The following is a 20,024-nucleotide window of genomic DNA, read 5'->3' as shown; positions in this document are numbered from 1 at the left end:
CATTATCTAAAGTCAGTGCAATTTCCCCCACCTACCCTTGCAGCAAACTCTCCCATGAATTATTGTTGTACATGGGTGTGTGTTTCTTACGGTCATAGTTTTCTGTTTGAAACAAACATCTGCTCACCAGTCATATTCTACCCCTGTCAAAAGTCATGTTTTAAACAATGAATAATAGCATGGAGGCAAAGCCACTCCATATTGGCAGACAGGAAAGAGCTGTGGACAACTAAAGAAAGTTAGCACTTAAATTATGGCTTTAGGCTCCAGAAATCTGGTCTCTTAGAACAAATGCACAGTTGATGCTGGTAGATTTAAAGACCTTGGGCCAGATCCTAGTGTACCTCCACTGACATCAAATGAACTACGCAGAATTACACCAGCTGTAAATCCGATCTCTAGATCCAATGGCCAGTTACAGCAAGCGCTGAGCGACTAACCGATGTTTCAGTTCACGGGCAAGGCCAAACTTTAAAAAAAAAAAAAAAGGTTTGGGTCAACCCCAAACTAACATTTTTTTAAATTTTTCAGGTTTCAGAGTAGCAGCCGTGTTAGTCTGTATCTGCAAAAAGAAAAGGAGTACTTGTGACACCTTAGACACTAACAAATTTATTTGAGCATGAAGTGAGCTGTCGCTCACTAAAGCTTATGCTCAAATAAATTTGTTAGTCTCTAAGGTGCCACAAGTCCTTCTTTTTTAGGGCACAGACTTGAACCGGGATCTCCCACATCCCCTGTGAGTGTCCTAACTGCAGTGTTATTGATAATAAGAGGGGATCCACTCTTTTCACCTCATTGCTTTTGTGGAGGGAGCCTACATCCCCTTATGATGCTAGCCTGGAAAATCAAAACATTTCATTTTAGAAACATCAAACTGGGTCATTCCGATATTTCGAAAACTTTTGGTGTGTTGGTTTTTAACTAAGCCAATTTCCCCAACTTGGCACCTGTGTGTGAAATGTTGCAGGCAACCCAAACCTGCATTTTTAGGCAAGAGAAAAGCTTCAGCTAAATTTTTTTGCCCCCCCCTCTAGTCACAACCCTTTGTGTAGTCAGGGTTAGATTTTAAAGGCATTTAGGCACCTACTGTGATTTTTTTAAATAGCACCTCGGTGTCTAACTCCCCTAGATTTCAATTTCTAGGAGAGTTAGGTACAGAGGCATTGTTGAAAAACCTTGTAGGTGCCTATCTGCATGTTTAGGTACCTCAATGCCTTTAAAAATCTGGCCTTACGTCTCTAGCTTCTCCTAATTCCTTTCTCCCTGCTTTTCTTTCCTTTCAGGTGCTGGCAGCATAGGCTTTTCCCCATAGATATCTGAGAGAGAAAATAGCTCAATAACTGCCAGGAGCAAGAAGCATGGTAACCGATAGGTGCTCAGATACATGGTGATGGGTATCTCCAAAAATAAATGGACAACCTCATTGAAATCAGACTATTGGCCACTGTTCGCATAGCTGATACTGCTGGTGTAGGCGCAGAATGCTGGCAATCCCTATTGAGGTTGATGGGAGATGAGGGCACTCAGCGCTTGTAGGAATGAGCTCATATGTTCCAGAGCTACTCAGACAACACTAAAAACAACGAGGAGTCCTTGTGGCATGTTACAAACGAAGGAATTTATTTGGGCATAAGCTTTTGTGGGCTAAAACCCACTTCATCACATGCATGGAGTGAAAAAAACAGTAAGCAGAATATATATTATAGCACATGAAAAGATGAGAGTTGCCTTACCAAGTGGGGGGTCAGTGCTAATGAGCCAATTCAATTAAGGTGGAAGTGGCCTATTTTCAACAGTTGACAAGAAGAGGTGAATACCAAGGGAGGGAAAATTACTTTTGTAGTGCTACGAGGCCAACGTAATCAAGGTGGCCCATTTCCAACAGTTGACAAGAAGGTATGAGTATCAGCAGAGGGAAAATTACTTTTTGTAGTGACCCATCCACTCCCAGTCTTTATTCAGGCCTAATCTGATGGTGTCCAGTTTGCAAATTAATTCCAGTTCTGCAGTTTCGGTTTTTGAAGTTTTTTTGTTGAAGAATTGCCACTTTTAAGTCTGTTATTGAGTGTCCAGGGAGATTGAAGTGTTTTCAGTGAGGAATAAGGAGTAGGGTGAGTCTGTGGGCTACACCCTCACTTTATCAGATTATGATGATCCACTGTGGGGATGTGGAGTGTACTTGGAGAGGTGCACAAAACAGTCGCTCGCCATACAACCTCCATGTAAGGGCCCATCACAATCATAGTTCTTGCATTCTTCTGGGTGCAAGGACTGCATGGAGTACTCCTGAGGGCATTCTGCACCAAAAAAATTAAAAATTCTGCTCACAATATTTTAAAATTCTGCAAAATTTTGCAAAGTTTATTTGTCAAATAAATGTGGAGGCTCCAGCATGGCATTGGGGAGCACAGGCCACTGGCTGCACAGATGTGGGAGATCACTGTGCAGCTCCTCTCCCCCTGCCCCGGGACACAGACTCTGTGGTGATGCTGCACCGAACCCTGACATAGTCCAAGGACTGGGCCTGCCCAAGAAACTGCCCAGGGCCATGCCCCTCTGTGGCAGATGCACCACCTGTGGGTTGGGGCTCAGCAGGATGGGGTCTGGGTGTGGCGGGGGATAGAGCTCAGTAGGAGGGTCTGATGTGGGGAGCTCAGTGGGGATTCCAGATGCTGGGGGAGTGGGGTTCAGTGGGGTGGGGTTCCAGGTTTAGCTGGTTGGGGCTCAGTGGGGTGGGGATCTGGGTGTGAGTGGCTCATCAGGGTGATCCAGGTGCAGGGGGAGTGGGGCTTATTGGGGGGGGTGTTTGAGTGCAGGGGGAGGAGAGGCACGATGGGAGGGGCTGAGTATGAGGGCATCTGGATGCATGGGGATTGAGCAGATGCAGGAGCAGCTTCCTGTATGGGGATCCCTCCCCCTGCAGCTGAGGAGCGATGGGTGCAGGAAGCATGTGGGGGGGGGGACTTTGCAGAGCTTCCTGCAGTTGGGGGAGAAATCTGGGGGTGGGTCTGACCTGGCCCTGGATGCCGTGCAGGGGAAGAGGAAGACCCATTCTCCCCAGCCCAGCTGCAACTAGCAGCTGAGCCCAGCACAGCATAGGAGCCACCAGCTGGGTCTTCCCCAGTCCCGCCCCCTCCCTCACAGAGATTGACCTCTCTGCTGGCTGCCCTGGGCACCCAAAACATATTGCTGGGGAGGGTTGCATGACTGCCCTTGTGGCTTCCCCTTCTTCCCCCTCAGAAAGTGGAGTCCCTCCCCCATTCTGCCCCTTCCCCCATGGCCCTGCTCCCATTCCGATTCCCGTTCCGCCCTCACTCCGCCTCTTCCCGGTGAGGCCCCGCCCCTTGCTCACTCCTTCCCTCTGCTCCAGTGCCGCAGCCCAGAGACCAGAAAAGCTCTGTGACCCCACTGCAGCCCTGGGGTCACGATGGGAAGCAGGAGCTCCTCCAACTCCAGAGGCATGATGGGGGGAGATTATTCCAGGGGCCCCAAATCCTCCACTGCCTCCCCTCCCGGCAGTATGAGGTTTGTGAAGGCTTAGCCTCTCTCAGCCTCCATTACATACCACCCTTGGGGACAAGCAACGGGGCCTCTCTCCCATGTATGGTACCCAAAGGTTCATGGGGAAAGCCATTCCCAACCTTACAGGTCTCCGAGCAACCACTTTGGCTGCCCTTCTAGACCAGTTCCTTAACCTCCTCTGCCCCGGGCAACCCTGCAGTCACAGCGGCCATGCTGCAATTCGCCCACCTGACCCTTCTGACTGGGCTCACAGAGCATGGAGGGCAGGTTACTATTGCTCCCGACCGTGAAACTGCCCCAGGTTTGCACAGTGGTGAAGGTAGGGGCTGTCGGCAGCGCTGTGTTCCCAAATGCCTTGCTGAGCATTCCATTCACTATTAATTCCCAACACCAGCACACCGTGAACCTAACAAAGCTGGGCTAAACCACTCCATGCTCACTTGCTGGTATATCGCAGCCCCAGCCTTTCATCTGTTCTTGCATCTTTTCAGTTTATGCTCTCTAAGGCTGAGACTGTCACTTTATCTGTGTTTGTGCAGCACCCAGCATGACCAGTTATAATCTTTGGCCCTGTGACCGTTATAGAATTGCTTACAAAAAGTAACAGCTGACTCAGAGACCAGGTTATCATCTACTGACTCATTAACAACCCTTCCTGCAATGCATGAAATTTCTGTTGGCTTCCCCCATCCAAATAGTGACCCAGCCAGATCTGTCTGAAGTTGTAAAATCTGGCATGATAACAGCCTCTGGTGGTGTGACTGTAAATTATGAATGAGGCGAGAAAAAAACACTTAGCAGTCTGATTAGGAGGTGTGACTGGCCACCAGCCCTGGCATCTCCTGTTGAGTACCTACCCGATGCTTTGACATTGGATTTAATGGTGCAGTTTTTTTTCACAGGTGCTTATGAAATGAACTTGGAGTCCAGTTACAAAGTTGCATTTTGTGTATACATTAGGCAGAGCTTTGTAAGCACCTGGCAACCTGTTCCCTAAAAGCATAAGCCCCTGGAAAGGCTGGGGTTAGGCCATTGTTAAACATAGACTTTGCTGACAGTAGTGCATCGCAGCCTGCAATGATGCTGTGATGTATCATGTACCTGTAAATATTCCTGTTACATATGGGACTGCTCGAACTCTGTGAATCTCTGAAAAGCAACCTGCCTGCTGGCATATCAGAGTAACTTTCATATTCTTTTCCCTTGGCGATTAAATCAAAGGTGGTAAATATCATTCCATTGCAGTTTCATAAAGAAGAACACCTAAGGGCAGCTGGCCAGCCATCATTTCTGCCAGGTTAGTTACCACTTTCATGACACTGATTAATCTAAACAAACAGTATGAGTAATGCTGGCAGAACAAGTTAGGCCACTTGCTGGAGCAATGTGCAGAGAAGGGGCTGGAGACTTGGATCACGTGTAGGGAAAAAAATAGTTATTTGATAAGAGGTATCAGGAAACAACGCCTTAAAATGCCTGGTGTGTTGTCTACTCTAACAATGCCACTCAGGTTGCTTCGAAAGGAGTCCCAGCCACAAACCCCAGCCATGCTCCATGCAGCAATGATCCGGCCAGTTCATTGAACATCCTGCATTAGGAGCAGGCAGACAGCTAGTGGAAGCGAGAAAGACTTTTAAGACAGCTCAAGTTGAATTCAGGGAGCTTTCCCCAGGGAAAACCAGACAGGTAAAGCAGATTACACACCTGGGTTTCATTTACAGCCTTTTCACCTGAAAGAATCATTAGGCTGGGTTTGTAAGAGGCACTTTAAAGACTCAGCGACGCTTCTGACAAACTCTCCGAAGTTGGGAATGAAGACGAGCGGCTCTCAGCTCATGGAAAGTCCAACTATCCTCTCCCAGCTCAGGTTGGTTTCCTGGTGTATGATTTCTAGGGTTATTTTGTATCCGCAAGTGAAATTTGTTTTTAGCCAGTGACTTGACATCAAACCTCTATGCTGTAGTACAGGAGACAGAGCTGAAAGCAACTTCGGGTCTTTCTTGCTTTCTGAGCTGTTGCAGCTTACAGATGGTGTGGATGAAAGAGTACAGACACCTTTCCAGCCAAGGCATCTGCATCAACCTTGGAGTCAGGGCTGGTTGAATATTTCCAACCAAAATTTTTTTCAACCTAAAATTGGGGATTTGTTCTAATGGGTGGAAACTGTCTGGCTTTTCTTGAAAATGTTGGATGTGTTGTTGGATTATCAGTGTTGGTTGCTGAAAATCAAAAAGGAGCTCATGTTTCTAGTTCTCGGTTTTGCAGTGAACAGCTGCAATGTTTTGCTGGAAATTCTGACAGAAGCAACTTTTTGGTTTTGCAGAAATTTTGTATAGGAAAATAAAATCACTTTCTGCCCAACTCTGTTAGGACTTTAGTTGCCTGTCTTCACAATGCGAGAAACACAGAAAGAAAGTTTGTGAGAGGAAGTAGGAAGGACTAGAGAACCCTAAATTAAAGGGGTTAGAGATTGTTTAGACCTTGTTTTAATTGCCTTTGGGGCAAGACTAAGCAGAGTTAGATCTAAACAACTCTGGGGGTCAGGGAATGTTTGGGGTAGGGGAAAGAAGAAAGAAATTACTGAAGTTTACTATGTTCTCCCATCATGCTCTCAGTCTCCAAGGGCATTAGTCTCTTTCACTATATTTGTCATGGCTCAGAAAAGTTTTATTACCTCTATCCACTGTTTTTTTTATAATGTACATATAAAACACCATCACTGCTGAGATCACTTAAAAGCTACCTTGAAACACAAACCTACAGAGGCATTACCACAGACCCAACAGGCTGCTTGAGAGAGATGCTTCATGTTTTGCAGAAATAATACTTTTGTGCTAAATTTCATTTCATGCTATCCCAGCACAAAAGATATGATGTGACAGGCAACTTTTGCTGTGATAACCAATAGCGCTATTAACTTGCTTGTATACCATTGCCTTAATTTTTGCTTAATTTCAGATTTGGTGTAATTCCGGGAAATTTAGATCTATGGTTATTAATGGCATGCTATAAAATGTAATGTATTGGAAGGAAACATTACAATAGAGAATATCAAAACAATGCACTTGTTGAGCAGGAAAATAATCTTACTATACTTTCATATGCAGACAAGAAAACATATGAAAGCTCTTTGTACCATCCTGCACTGAAACAATTTGTTTAATTAAAAGATAAATTTAGAAACCTATTTAATATACTGTATAATTAAAATGTACACCTCAGTGTTTATCTAATACATAAATAAATATTTATGTTTGAGTAATAACACAATTAGTAGCAGAGGGGTAGCCGTGTTAGTCTGTATCCACAAAAACATCAAGGAGTCTTTAAGGTGCAACCAGACTAACAGATTTATTTGGGCATAAGCTTTCATGGGTAAAAAACCCACTTCTTCAAATGCAACACAATTAATGCATGTCTCTTTTGGCAAGCTACTAAACGCCCCTACTAAAGATACAGCTAATGCGACATTTGCTCTTAGTTATGTGGCTGCCCTGATGATGTATTTGGGGAAAGAATCTGACCCAGAGTGTTTGCAACTGCACACAAGATGTGAATGGAGCAATAGGGAATGCAAAGTTTCACAAGGCACTGTCTATGCTCAGAGCGACCGCTATTTTTCATGATGATCAGTATTGGTTCATTGTTTCCTCTCACCATCTGTTTGCTTTATCCATCTGTGGTTTGTTTCAACTGTAAGCTCTTCAGAGCATGGGATGTCTTTGTTATATGTTTATATATTACATGGAGCCCTGACCACTGGGTGCCACAACAATACAAATCATTATTATTAGTAGTAATAATAAATATTCTTCTCTATGTTTTGAGGATTTATGAATGTGCCTACAGTTAACAGCGTACATTTCCCCTATACTTCATAGACCTCAAAGAGTTTGGGAGTATGGACTCATAGAATTTGCATGCAGACTACAGAGTGTCTTTCATAAAGTACCATAAAGAGTGCAGATGTTTCCATGTGAATTTGTCTGGCCTTTAGCCACAGGATGTGGTTGGCCTGATAGTGGGATGGAAGAGTCCAAACACTTTCCTAACATTTCATGAAGTGTGGTTTGTTAGTCAGCAGGGGGCACACTTCCCCTGGAATCAGCATTGAACGGAGGTTCTGGCTTGGTGTGAGGGATGCCGCTTTAAATACTGGTATTGGTGCACAGCATGAGGCACTGGGCTGTGCATTAATGATTTCCATGGGGTCTGGGGAGAAGGATCCACTTGGAAGAGCAGCTCCTCGCCATCTATAGGACAGAATGGCAAGTGGATCCATATAGTGGAGCATCACTGGCCCCACCTCTGTTTTACCAAAGTAACCCCATTATGAGCTGTTCCAGTGGAGTTACTCTGGATTTACACCAATGTGACTGGCTCTCCTCTAGCATCCATTTCCTCTGCTCCTGCCCTCATACCGAGGAGCATCTCAAGCAGAAATCCCATGACCAGCCTGACTTCCTCCACTACAAATTCATTCTCTCCTCCTTCAGTTCTGCTGTCTTCCTAGCTAAACAAGTCCATTTCTCCACCTTAATCAAATCTCATGCCTGCAGTCCCAGCTGCCTTTTTACCACCTTTGACTCACTCCTCAAACCCTCTGCTCCTCCTGCCTCCACTTTCTCTCCACACAGGATCTCGCCAATTTGTTCCAAGAGAAAATGTTCCAAAATAGGACACAATCTCCCCCTCCCCTCACTTGCCCGCCTTCCTCCTTCGCCTCCTACAACTCTCTCCTCCTTCTTCCCTGTCACAGACAGAAGTTTCTTGGCTGCTCTCCTCCTGTAATCTGTCCACGTGCCCCTGTGACCCCATCCTGTCTCCTGGTCTCCCCCATGCCCACTCTCATCCGCTCCCATACTCTTTTTCTGAACCTCTAGTTCTCCCCTGGCTTTTCCCCTCCCCATACAAGCATGCTGTAGTCCTCCCATCTTAACCTCCCTTGGCCCCCATTTGCCTCGCCAACCACTTCTCCATCTCCCTTCTATCTTTAAGCTCATGGACTGCACTATATATAATCACTGTCTAGAGTTCTCCTCCAGTTCCATCTTAGACCCTTTCTAATGCAGCTTCTAACCCTAGCACTCCACTGAAACCACTCTCACCAAAGGGTGTAATGACCTCTTCCTAGTTAAATCTCAGAATTTGTTCTCTACCCTCATCCTCCTTGACCTGTCAGCCACTTCAACACAGTCAGCCATGGTCTTATTCTTGAAAACTTGTTCTCCTTTGGCTTTTGTGGCTCAGTCCTCTCCTGGTTCTCCTTTTACCTCTCTAATCACTCCTTCAGCAAGTGCTTCAGAGGATCCTCCTCATCCCCACCTCCAGCTTTCTGTAGGGATTCCTCAGGGCTCTGCCCTTGGTCCCTTCTCTTCTCCAGCTACAGCTTATCTCTGAGCAATGTCATCCACAAACACAAATTGAACTGCCCTCTTTATGCTGACAACTCACAAATCTACCTCTGTACTGCAGGCCTGCCTCCTTTTGTCCAAACTAAAGCCTCAGCCTGTCTCGCTGACTTCTCCTCCTGGCTGTCAGTTCAAGCTCAACATGGCTAAAACAGAGCTTGTAATCTTTCTCCCCAAACCCTCCCTCATCCTCCTTTCTCAAGCCCTATGGACAGCACCACCATCCTGCCTGTCACTCAGGCACATCACCTGGGCCACATCTTCAGCTCAGATCTCTGTCATGATACCAGGAGATGTCTAAATCTTCTTTCTGCATAACACCACCAAGATACAGCCTTTTCTATACATCCACACAGCTCAAACTGTCCCCCAGGCTCTCATCATCTGACACTGCAATTAGTGCCACATCCTTCCCTCTGGTCTTGACAAATGCAATCTTGCCCCTCCCACATTCCACTCAGAAGGCTGCTACAAGGATCATTTTTGTAGCCCGACACTTTGACCGTGTCTCTCCTCTCTTTGCATCCTTCTGCTGGATGGCCTTTTCTATTGGGTCAGACATAAGCTACTTGACTTTGCTTTCAGGGCCCCCCCTCTCAGCTTATCCTTAACCTACCTACCATCTCTCATTTGCTCTGGAAATGTCAGCACCCGCTGCCAATCGGCCCATGATGCCAATGTCCATTGCCCACTTATTAAATTATCAAACAAGTGCCTTCCTACTTTCTCCCACACTGACCCTCACACTTGGGAAAGGCGCCCCCTAAACGTTTGCAAAGCGACCTCATTATCCACCCTCAATTCTCTCCTCAAAAATCTCTTTTGCCATGATGCTAACAACAGCTAGGCTGCTGGTGTGCAGAGATCACTGCCTGTCATGCTAACCAGTATTGTTTCATTGTTTCCTTGGGCTCCCCCATCAGGCTCTATCTACACCTCTACCCTGATATAACACGGTCCTCGGGAGCCAAAAAATCTTACTGCGTTATAGGTGAAACTGTGTTATATCGAACTTGGTTTGATCCACCGGAGCGCGCAGCCCCGCTCCCCCAGAGCGCTGCTGTACCGCGTTATATCAGAATTAGTGTTATATCAGGTCACCTTATATAAGGATAGAAGTGTATTTGTTGTCTCTTCTCTTATACTTCGATAGTAAGTCCCTTGGAGCAGAGACTGTCTTTTTTTCTGTGTTTGTACAGGACTTTGCACAATGGGTCCCTAGTCCCTGACTGGGCTTCATAGGTACAACAGTAATGCAAATAGTAAACAATAACAACAACAGAACAAAATTTGGCCCAGTAGCTCCAAACTCATTACGATGACACTGATTCTCCTCTTGCTTACTCCAGTGTAGAGCAGGAGTAAGGCCATTGAAGTCAGTGGAGTTACTATAGATGTAAACTGGTGTAAGCAAGAAAATAAGCCGCTCATTTTTTTCATAGAAAAGCTTTCTCCCCTCTCCCCCGCCCCCCATGAAGAGAGCCTTTAGAAGGAAACAAACATTTGTACAAAAAAAAATTCCTCAACGTTTTTCCAATTTTTTGATTAAATGAACCCAACACACTTGGTGTTAGAAATCTGAAAAATTGCTGGGTTTTAATTTTTGTATCTTCATTCACATCCTGTCCCTTTATACTGGGAGTGAGTTTTGTTCCTGCTCTCACAATGCCGTCCTTCTCTATTTTACAAATGGCTTCTCTAGGAAAGCTGGCTCATTTCCTCCTTGCCTAGGAAGAAGATCAGGAAACATATCGCGTTGAAAGTGGTGCTTTGGCCTTATCGTTCATCCTTTACATAGGGGTGAATATAAACACTAGCTTGAAGCTGAGACCTTTTTGAAACTCCTCACTGTTCCTGAACATTATTGTTATTACAATAATAATAGAGGCTCCATTGTGCGAGGTGCTGTACACACACACACACACAGAGTAAGAAACAGTCTCTGCCCTGAAGAACTTACAATCTAAATAAACAAGACTTGGCCTGGTCTAAACTCGGGGGTGGGGGGGAAATCAATCTAAGTTACACAACTTCAGCTACGTGAATAATGTAGCTGAAGTCAACGTACTTACACCTACTCACCGTGGTGTCTTCACTGCGGTGAGTTGACTGCTGCTGCTCTCTGGTCGACTCTGGCTGTGCCTCTCATGGTGGGGAGTACAGGAGTCGACGGGAGAGCACTCGGGGGGGGGTCGATTTATCATATCTAGACTAGACGCAATAAATCGACCCCCACTGGACCGATCGTTGCCCACCAATCTGGCGGGTAGTATAGACATATCCAAAGAGTGGCAGATGAAACAGAAGCAAAACAAGAGGTGAGGTGATCCAGACAAAGGTGCACAGCAGAGTCAGAAATAGAAGCCAGCAGTCCCGAGTCCCACTCAACTTCTCTAGCCATGAGACCACACTGTCTCAACAAGCTAGTAACTGCTATGCTGATCATGAAAATGGCACTCATAGCACATTGCTGGTAAAAACCAGACAATCTGTCTTGTCCTGGGACTGTAATCTCTTTGGGGCAGGGACCATTTTTTCTTTATCCATTGTGTACAGCACCTGCCAATCCCTGAACAGCATCTCTAGGTGCTCCCCAGTATGCATAACAACAATGAAAGGAATCCCTTTCTCTCCCTTGGCAGGAAGCAGAGCTCCCAGAGCTGGACACATTTTAGGGAGGAGTACTACAAGCACAGAAAAAGCTGGGGAGCCTTTTAGGGCCAGGATACCCTGGGAAAGGGAGTTGAAGGACAAAGTCATGTGGTAGGAGATAGAAAAATTCCTAACCTTTTGCTGTATTTTTCATTTAGGTTCTGCAATAAAGTATTGGGTGAAATGCTGTCCCTGGGCATTAAAGGCTTCTGCTTCCTTCTTCTAATTGTCACCACATCTACCCATGCTTCAATGGAACTTAATTTTGATCCATTCATCCATCATTCAGTAAGTAACTTTTATGGTGGTTTTCAGTTGGTTTATAACAATGCCTAACTCTTATATAGCACTTTTCCTTCCATCAGCCTCAAAGGAGATCAGTGTCATTATCCCCATAATGACTTGCCCAAGGTCAGCCAGGAGACCCAGGATCTGAACATAGGGCTCCTATAGTGCCCTGTCCACTGGGTCAAATGAGAACAACTTGAGGAGCAGCTGGATTTTTCAATGTAGCCATCCTTTATAAATGCATAGACAGCTAAGTGTCCTGCTCCACTGACTGCAGAAATAACCCACTGTGACCAGTAAGTGCAGCCCTAACTCAACACATTCAGGGTAAACTGAGCAAGAAGTCATATTTTCTACCTTCTTACCATGTTAGGCTATCAGTGGCTTAGATAGCTTGGTTTAAATGCTCGCCCCGTGAGCTATGCTTGAGTGGGAATTATGTCAATACTTGTGTGGACAAAAATCCGGTTCCTAGTACCCTGAAAGCTGGGGCAATCTCTGGACAAAAGCATCAGCTGCTATGATAATGGTGTCTCCTGTTGAAAACAGAGCTGGGACTCAGATCTGGGTTCAATTTTCACCTCTTCTATCATCTTCCTGTGCAAAATGTCTTTTTGCTGTGTCTCATTTCCCACCTGGTGAATAGGAATAATATTTATTATGGCAGCACCTACAGGCCCCCAGTGTGCTAGGTGTTGGACATACACATGGTAGCAGGTAGCCCCTTCCCCGAAGGGCTTACAGTCTAAATAGACAAGACAAAGGGTGGGAGGAGAAACAGCAAAGTGAAATGACTTGCCCCAGGTCCTACAACTGGTCAGGGTAGAGAGAAGGACTATAACCCATGTCTGCCAGCTTCCAATCCAGTATGCTAATGGTTAGACCACATAATACTTCCTTTCTTTAGGCTGTAAGCTCTTTAAAGCAGATGCTGCCTTTTGCTGTGTGTGTGTGTGTGTGTGTGTGTCTACAGGGCCTGGAACAATGGGGTCCTGATCTCCAGTGGGGCCTCAATGTACAGCTGCACTAGAAATAAATAATAAGATGAAGATAGTCCACAGGGAGAAGTAGTTGTGGCCAGTTGTGACCCCACTGTAGGGTTCTCGGCCAATAGACTCCCCCCCCCCCACACACACACACACCGCAGCACACATTCTTGTGCATATCTTCATCATGGAGCATGATTCAGCACCACACACAGGGCACAGAAGCCCCTTCTGTCGGCCTGTAACTTCCAGATCACCTATGTGCAATGGGAACCTGACATTCCCACTGTGTTTCGGAGAAAGAGTGCCTACAGAGAGGCTTTGTTTGTTCTTCACTGGAGCTGTTTTAAAGAGAGAGAGAGAGAGAGAGAGAGACCTCTCCACCCCCTTTACACCACTGAGATGGACTTTGCACCAGTACTGAATACAATGGAGCAGAGAGGAACAAGACAGAGGAGGGGCAATGGTGTTTGGGAATCTCTGCATAGAGAGGTCATCATAGACAGCTGTTGGTGGACTGGGTTGGGGCATTGATTTTCTCCCCCTGAACCCTACATATTTCCCCACACTAAACCGGATTACTTGGCCTTACTGTGATGAGGAGTGATTTCCCTCCCTTCTGTTCTAGCGGCTTTACTGAGTTAAATAGATCAGGAGCTAAAAGCATCAGCTCTCTGGGTCCACCAGCACATCACTCACTACAGCTGATGACTAAGAGGGAGAAAGTATCTTTTTGTTTTGTTTTTGCAAGCTATTCCTTAACCACAGTGCTTTGGGCGGAGAGCGTATATTGAACAAAAATATCTGATATCCTAGGTTATGTTCACAGCATACACACAGAAAAAGATAGATAAAAACCATAAAGTGCTTTCAGGAAGGTTGTGATGCAACACTGCTTTACATTTTAGAATCCAGAACCCTAAGACAAGAACCTCAAAACAGAGAGAGACAAAGCCGCCTGCTCCCTAAAGCAGAGAGGCCCAACTCACCGCATCTTGCTCTAGGCTGGCTTTCTGCAGAGGACTTAGATCACACACTTTCCTTAGGGCCAAGTAAGACCAGGCAACTCTTTAGGATTTAATGTGACAGCTTGCAATTTTTACCCACTTTTCAATACACCACACCTAATATTTATATAGCATCTGCAATCCAGAAGGGTCCCAAAATGCTTTGCAAACAAGCCAACTTCACCAGTTCCTGATTGCAGCCACTTCTTGGTGCAACGTGCAGTTGTTTAACAGTGAATCGCAGAACCACAATCATTTAGGAGAGGAACTTAAGACTTCTTTCTACAGCTTCAAACTGAGGGAGGAAGTTGATTTAAGCAAGCATCAAAAGCTTAAAAGCAGTTTCTCCTCCCTTGGTGTTCACACCTCAACTGCTAGAAGAGGACCTCATCCTCCTTGATTGAACTAACCTCATTATCCCTAGTCTGATTCTTGCTTGCATATTTATACCTGCTTCTGGAAATTTCCATTACATGCATCCAACAAAGTGGGTATTCACCCACGAAAGCTTATGCTCCAATACATCTGTTAGTCTATAAGGTGCCACAAGACTCTGCCACTTTTATAGATCCAGACTAACATGGCTACCCCTCTGATACTTGTAAGCATCATGTAACTGTTCAAGCTGAAATTTGGCCAGGAGAAAGGCTTGCATCCCTATTTGTGCAGCAAAATATGCATTGGGAATCTTTACAATCAGGACTGATGTAATCTGAGGAGGAAGCAGCTCTAATCACACACCATATGGTTCCTTTGTGCGATAAGGTGTCTTAAGGGGTGCCAAGCTATTCACCAGCACTGTAAATAAAGGTTTGAATTAAGTTCCACAAACTGGCAAAGATGCAAACTTCCTGCCTCTGTGTCACCACTTATGGTTTTTTGCCCATCACTAAGAACGGTGCCAGTGCATTCTAGGGTTGATATAAAAATAACACATGCTGTACTCTACTTGGCAGACCCCTGTATGAACTTGGCTATTTTGTGTCCCTTGTGCATCATGCCCCTGCCTAAAGCATGCTAGTGATGCTGAGAAATAGGTGGCTGGTCTTCTACCTAAACTGAAGCAAAGAGTTTTCAATTGGCTGCGATGCTACCAGTCCTTCCCCTGAGGGGGATCCAGAGAGAGCTGATAAAACCCTGCACTCCTGCTATTGGGTGGGGGAAACTAGACCCCAAGGTTTTAAAAAAATTCAGCTAAGTGCCCATATCCTCAGCTCCAGTTCCCTCTCCCTGTCCTCCACTGGGCTCCTCAGACCTTGGCTGGCATTCCTGTTTCAGGGCATGTCTACACTACAAAATTACGTCGACTTAAGTCGACATACAGCCATCGCAATAGTTAGGGCCTGGTCTACACTACGGGGTTAGGTTGAATTTAGCTGTGTTAGGGCGATTTAAAAATGACTGCATCCACACAACCAACCCCATTCCGTTGACCTAAAGGGCTCTTAAAATCGACTTCTGTACTCCTCCCCGATGAGGGGAGTAGCGCTAAAATCCACCTTGCTGGGTCGAATTTGGGGTAGTGCGGACGCAAATCAACAGTATTGGCCTCCAGGAGCTATCCCAGAGTGCTCCATTGTGACCACACTGGACAGAACTTTGAATTCTCATCCACTAGCCAGGTACACAAGAAAAGCCCCGGAAACTTTTGAATTTAATTTCCTGTTTGGTCAGCGTGACGAACTCAGCAGCACAGGTGACCATGAAGTCCCCCCAGAATCATAGAGCATAAAATGTTTCTACACTCCCCCTATCATCTCTGTCCCTGAGGTTATCGCAGATTAGAAGGTGAAAAGAAAAAAAAAACAAACAAACAAAACAAAACAAACAAACAAACAAACAAAAAAAACCACGCACTCGCGAAGACATGTTTTCCGAGCTCATGCAGTCCTCCCGCACTGATAGGGCACAGCTTAATACATGGAGGCATTCAGCGGCAGAGGCCAGGAAAGAAGTGAGCATGAAGAGCGGAGGCAGGACGCGAGGCTGAGCCTAATGGGGGAGCAAATAGACATGATGAAGCGTCCGTTGGGGGAGCAGGAAAGCCAACAAGAGCACAGACCCCCACTGCATCCACTGTATAACCGCCTACCTTCCTCTCCATGTTCCATAGCCTCCTCACCCAGACGTTCAAGAACATGAAGGGGGAGGCTCCAGGCACCCAGCCACTCCACTCCAGAGCATGGCCCAATCAACAGAAGTCTGTCATTCAAACAAACAGTTTGATTTTTAGTGTGGCTACAATAAGCAATGTGGCCTTGTCCTTCCCTCCTCCCCCACCCCATGCGGGCTACCTTGTCCGTTATCTCATTTTTTAATTAATAAAGAAAGAATGCATGGTTTCAAAGCAATAGTTACTTTATTTCAAAGAGGGGAGGGTGGTTGGCTTACAGGGAATTAAAAATCAAAGGGGTCTGGTTTGCATCAAGGAGAAACACACAACTGTCACACCGAAGCCTGGTCAGTCATGAAACTGGTTTTCAAAGCCTCTCTGATGCGCAGCACGCCTTGCTGTGCTCTTCTAATCACCCTGGTGTCTGGCTGCTCAAAATTGGACGCCAGGCAATTTGTCTCAATCTCCCACCCTGCCATAAACGTCCCCCCCTTACTCTCACAGATATTATGGAGCACCCAGCAAGCAGCAATAACAATGGGAATGTTGGTTGCGCTGAGGTCTGACCTAGTCAGCAAACAGCGCCAGTGAGCTTTTAAACATCCAAAGGCACATTCTACCACCATTCTGCACTTGCTCAGCCTATAGTTGAACTGCTCCTTACTACTGTCCAGACTTCATGAGCCATGGGAGCAAGGGATAGGCTGAAGTAGCTGCAACTGCGCGATGCTGCTGGCTGGGAGAGCAGCCTGAGACAGAAGCCTCCAGCTTGCATGAAATTCCAGGCAGGACAGAATCTCCAAGAGAATGACCTGGAGTCTCTGGCTCCCATTGGTGCTCTAAGAGGAGAATAGCCATGTCTGTCCAGGCCCCCTGATCGACTTCACCAAGGTTTGCCAGGAGCACCCAGGAGACGTACAATGGCTATTAGTCCTACTGCACCGTCTGTCGTGAAGGCAAGAAGCTGCTGCTGTGTAGCAATGCAGTACCACATCTGCCAGCAGCACTCAGGAGATGTACAGTGACGGTGAGCTGAGTGGGCTTGCTATGGTATGGTGTCTGCACAGGTAACCCAGGAAAAAAGGCGCGAAACAATTGTCTGCCATTGCTTTCATGGAGGGAGGGAGACCTGATGACATGTACCCAAAGCCACCCACGACAATGTTTTTGCCCCATCAGGCATTGGGAGCTTAACCCAGAATTCCAATGGGCAGCAGAGACTGCAGGAACTGTGGGATAGCTACCCACAGTGGCCCGCTCTGTAAGTGGATGCTACCCATGGTAGTGAGGATGCACTCCGCCAACTTAATGCGCTTAGTGTGGACATACACAATCGACTGTATAAAATCAGTTTCTAAAAATTAACTTCTATAAAATCAACCTAATTGCGTAGTGTAGACATACTCTAAGTCAGTTCTGCATGTCCACACTATATTCCTTATGTCAGTGGAGTGTGTTCTCACTAGTAGCACTTCCATCAATGCAGAGAGAAGTGCACCATGGGTAGCTATCCCATGGTGCAACTTGCCAGAATCTAGTACTGGGTGTTATAGGAAGGGCTTGCAATGCCTCATGGGGGAAAAGCATTCTCTCAGGGGTGACTGGGAACATGGCGTGAACGTCCCATGATGCAGTTTTCTCTACATCCCATAATATTTCATGCCTGTTTTCAAAAGCCTAGTGTAGCCATGTATCCGCCATCCCTAGACAAGCATGGATCCTGCACAGCTCTGCACCATTGTGGTGAGCGTGGTGAACACAACACACCTGATCCTGCAGTATTTCCAGAGCAACCAGAAAAGCTGCTGCATGGAATATGGCAATTTTCTTTCAAGTAGCTGGAAGTCATGGAAGCAAACAATTCCTGGTTGCTGTTGGCAGTCGCAGAGCAGATGAACAGGGTGGAGTGCTGTTTCTGATCCTGAGAAACAAGCACTGACTGGTGGGATTGCATCATTATCCAGGTATGGGCTGATGAGCAGTGGCTGTAGAACTTTTGTATGCGCCAGGCCACTTTCCAGCAACTTTGTGAGGAGCTCTCCTTCAGTGCAGCAACACCAAAATAGGAGTTGCATTGATAGTGGAGAAGCGAGTGGTGATCGCTATGGGGAAGCTCGCAACACCAGACTGCTACCGTTGAGTTGTGAATCAATTTGGACCTGGGAAATCCACCTTGGGGGTTGCTATGATCCAAGTCCGCAGGACCATTGATTGCCTTCTGCTAAGATTGCCTTCTGCAATCATTCTATGAGTCTAAGAAGGACTCTGACTCTGGGCAATGTGCAGGAGATACTGGATGGTTTTGCTGCAATGGAGTTACTTAACTGCAGTGAGGCGACAGAGGACATGCATAGCCCATCTTGGCACCAGACCACCTTGCCACAGAATACATAAACAGAAAGGGATACTTTTCTATGGTGTTGCAAGCACTGGTGGATCACTGGGGATGTTTTTACTGACATCAACATGGAATGGGCCAGGAAGGTGCGTGATGCACGCATCTTTAAAAACACAGTCCTGTTCAGAAATCTGCAAGCAGAGATTTTCTTTCTGGACCACAAAAATCACCATTGGAAATGTTGAAATGCCCATCGTGATCCTGAGAGAACCAGCCTATCCCTTACTCCCGTGGCTTATGAAGCTGGACACCAGACACCTGCACAGCAGCAAGAAGCACTTCAACAATCAGCTCAGCAGGTGCAGAATGATGGTTGATGTGCCTTTGGCCGTTTGAAGGGGTGCTGGAGCAGTCTACTCACTAGGTTAGACCTCAGTGAAAAAAAGATATTTTCATGGTTATAGTTGCCTGCTGCATGCTTCATAATATCTGTGAAACAAAGGAGGAGAAGTTTCTGCCACATGAAGGGTGGAAGTGGATCAGCTGTCTGCTGATTTTGAGCAGCCATATACCAGGGCTATAAGAAGAACTCAGCAGGGAGCTATACGGCTCAGAGAGGCTTTGAAAGACTGTTTTAATAATGACCCCTCAGCAATGTATGTTGCTTTCCTACGTTGTGCCTGCCACTGTGTTTTTGGCACCCTGGTCTGTGAGGGTGCTGTGAGTGAAGTAATGTAACCTGGCAAATGCATCTCTTTTTATGATCTCTGAATGATATACCCCCTCCAAACCCCTACACCCCACTCCCCTCCCAGAGCTAGGGAGAGAGCACAGGAGTCCAGACTCCCAGCCCTGGCTGCATCCACTTGGCCCCACTCCCTTGCGAGAGCCAGATGAGTTTCTGTCCCCCAGCTGCATGAGCGGGTGGCGGCTCGCACTGGAGATGCTGCATGCTGCTGAATTGCGGCCTCTGGGTCCTCAGTGCTGGTCTCCTCTGACCTGACACAGCTCTTTGGCTTTCACTCGGCACTGCTGTGGGTCCCTCTGGTAGCCCTTCTCCCCCCACGACCCAAGAGATCTGCTTGTAAATGTCCACATTCCTACAGCTAGATCTGAGCTGTGTTTGCTCAGGCTCCTCTCCCTACAGACCCGGGCGATCCACCACCTCCTGTGTACTCTAGGCTGGAGTGCATTTGGAGCATGGGCCTGGCATGCTCAGTTGGGTAGTTGCTAGGTGAGCTCTCCACATTGACCAAACAGGAAATGAAAATTAAAAAATTAGCAGTCCTGTAAGGGGGGAGGGGCTTGTTCCTATGTACCTAGCTGCTGGGCAGGGGAGTTGAAAATAGCAACCAGAGCAGTCAAAATGAGTCATTGTGGGTTGCCTCCTGGAGACCACTTAAGTCAACGCAAGCAACAGTATGTACTCTGCCACTGCATCGACCTAGCTATGTCAACATAGATTCATAGATACTAAGGTCAGAAGGGACCATTATGATCATCTAGTCCGACCTCCTGCACAACGCAGGCCACAGAATCTCACCCACCCACTCCTGCCAAAAACCTCTATCTATGTCTGAACTATTGAAGTCCTCAAATCGTAGTTTAAAGACTTCAAGCAGCAGAGAATCCTCCAGCAAGTGACCCATGCCCCATGCTACAAAGGAAGGTGAAAAACCTCCAGGGCCTCTTCCAATCTGTCCTGGA

The 20,024-nt window shown here is 46.5% G+C and overlaps 1 protein-coding gene across 4 annotated transcripts in view; it reads left to right on the top strand.

Annotated features, from left to right (window-relative positions):
* Positions 1-20,024, top strand: part of ADGRF5 (adhesion G protein-coupled receptor F5) — a 76,966-nt gene that overhangs the window by 11,046 nt on the left and 45,896 nt on the right. For 2 of the 4 annotated variants that reach the window (XM_038395922.2, XM_043510151.1), the window contains one exon: positions 11,744-11,873. In XM_038395922.2, the coding sequence (XP_038251850.1) occupies positions 11,769-11,873 (105 nt within the window). In that variant the 5' untranslated portion in view covers positions 11,744-11,768. Of the gene's footprint in view, positions 1-4,976; positions 5,390-11,743; positions 11,874-20,024 lie in introns of those variants that run through there. The other 2 variants (XM_038395921.2, XM_043510152.1) reach the window with 2 other exon arrangements.

The sequence above is a fragment of the Dermochelys coriacea genome, chromosome 3 (assembly GCF_009764565.3).
Source record: "Dermochelys coriacea isolate rDerCor1 chromosome 3, rDerCor1.pri.v4, whole genome shotgun sequence".
In the NCBI taxonomy this organism is placed as follows: Eukaryota; Metazoa; Chordata; order Testudines; family Dermochelyidae; genus Dermochelys; species Dermochelys coriacea.
The sequence above is the reverse complement of the archived record's forward strand: the minus strand, read 5'-3'. Positions and strand labels throughout refer to the sequence as shown.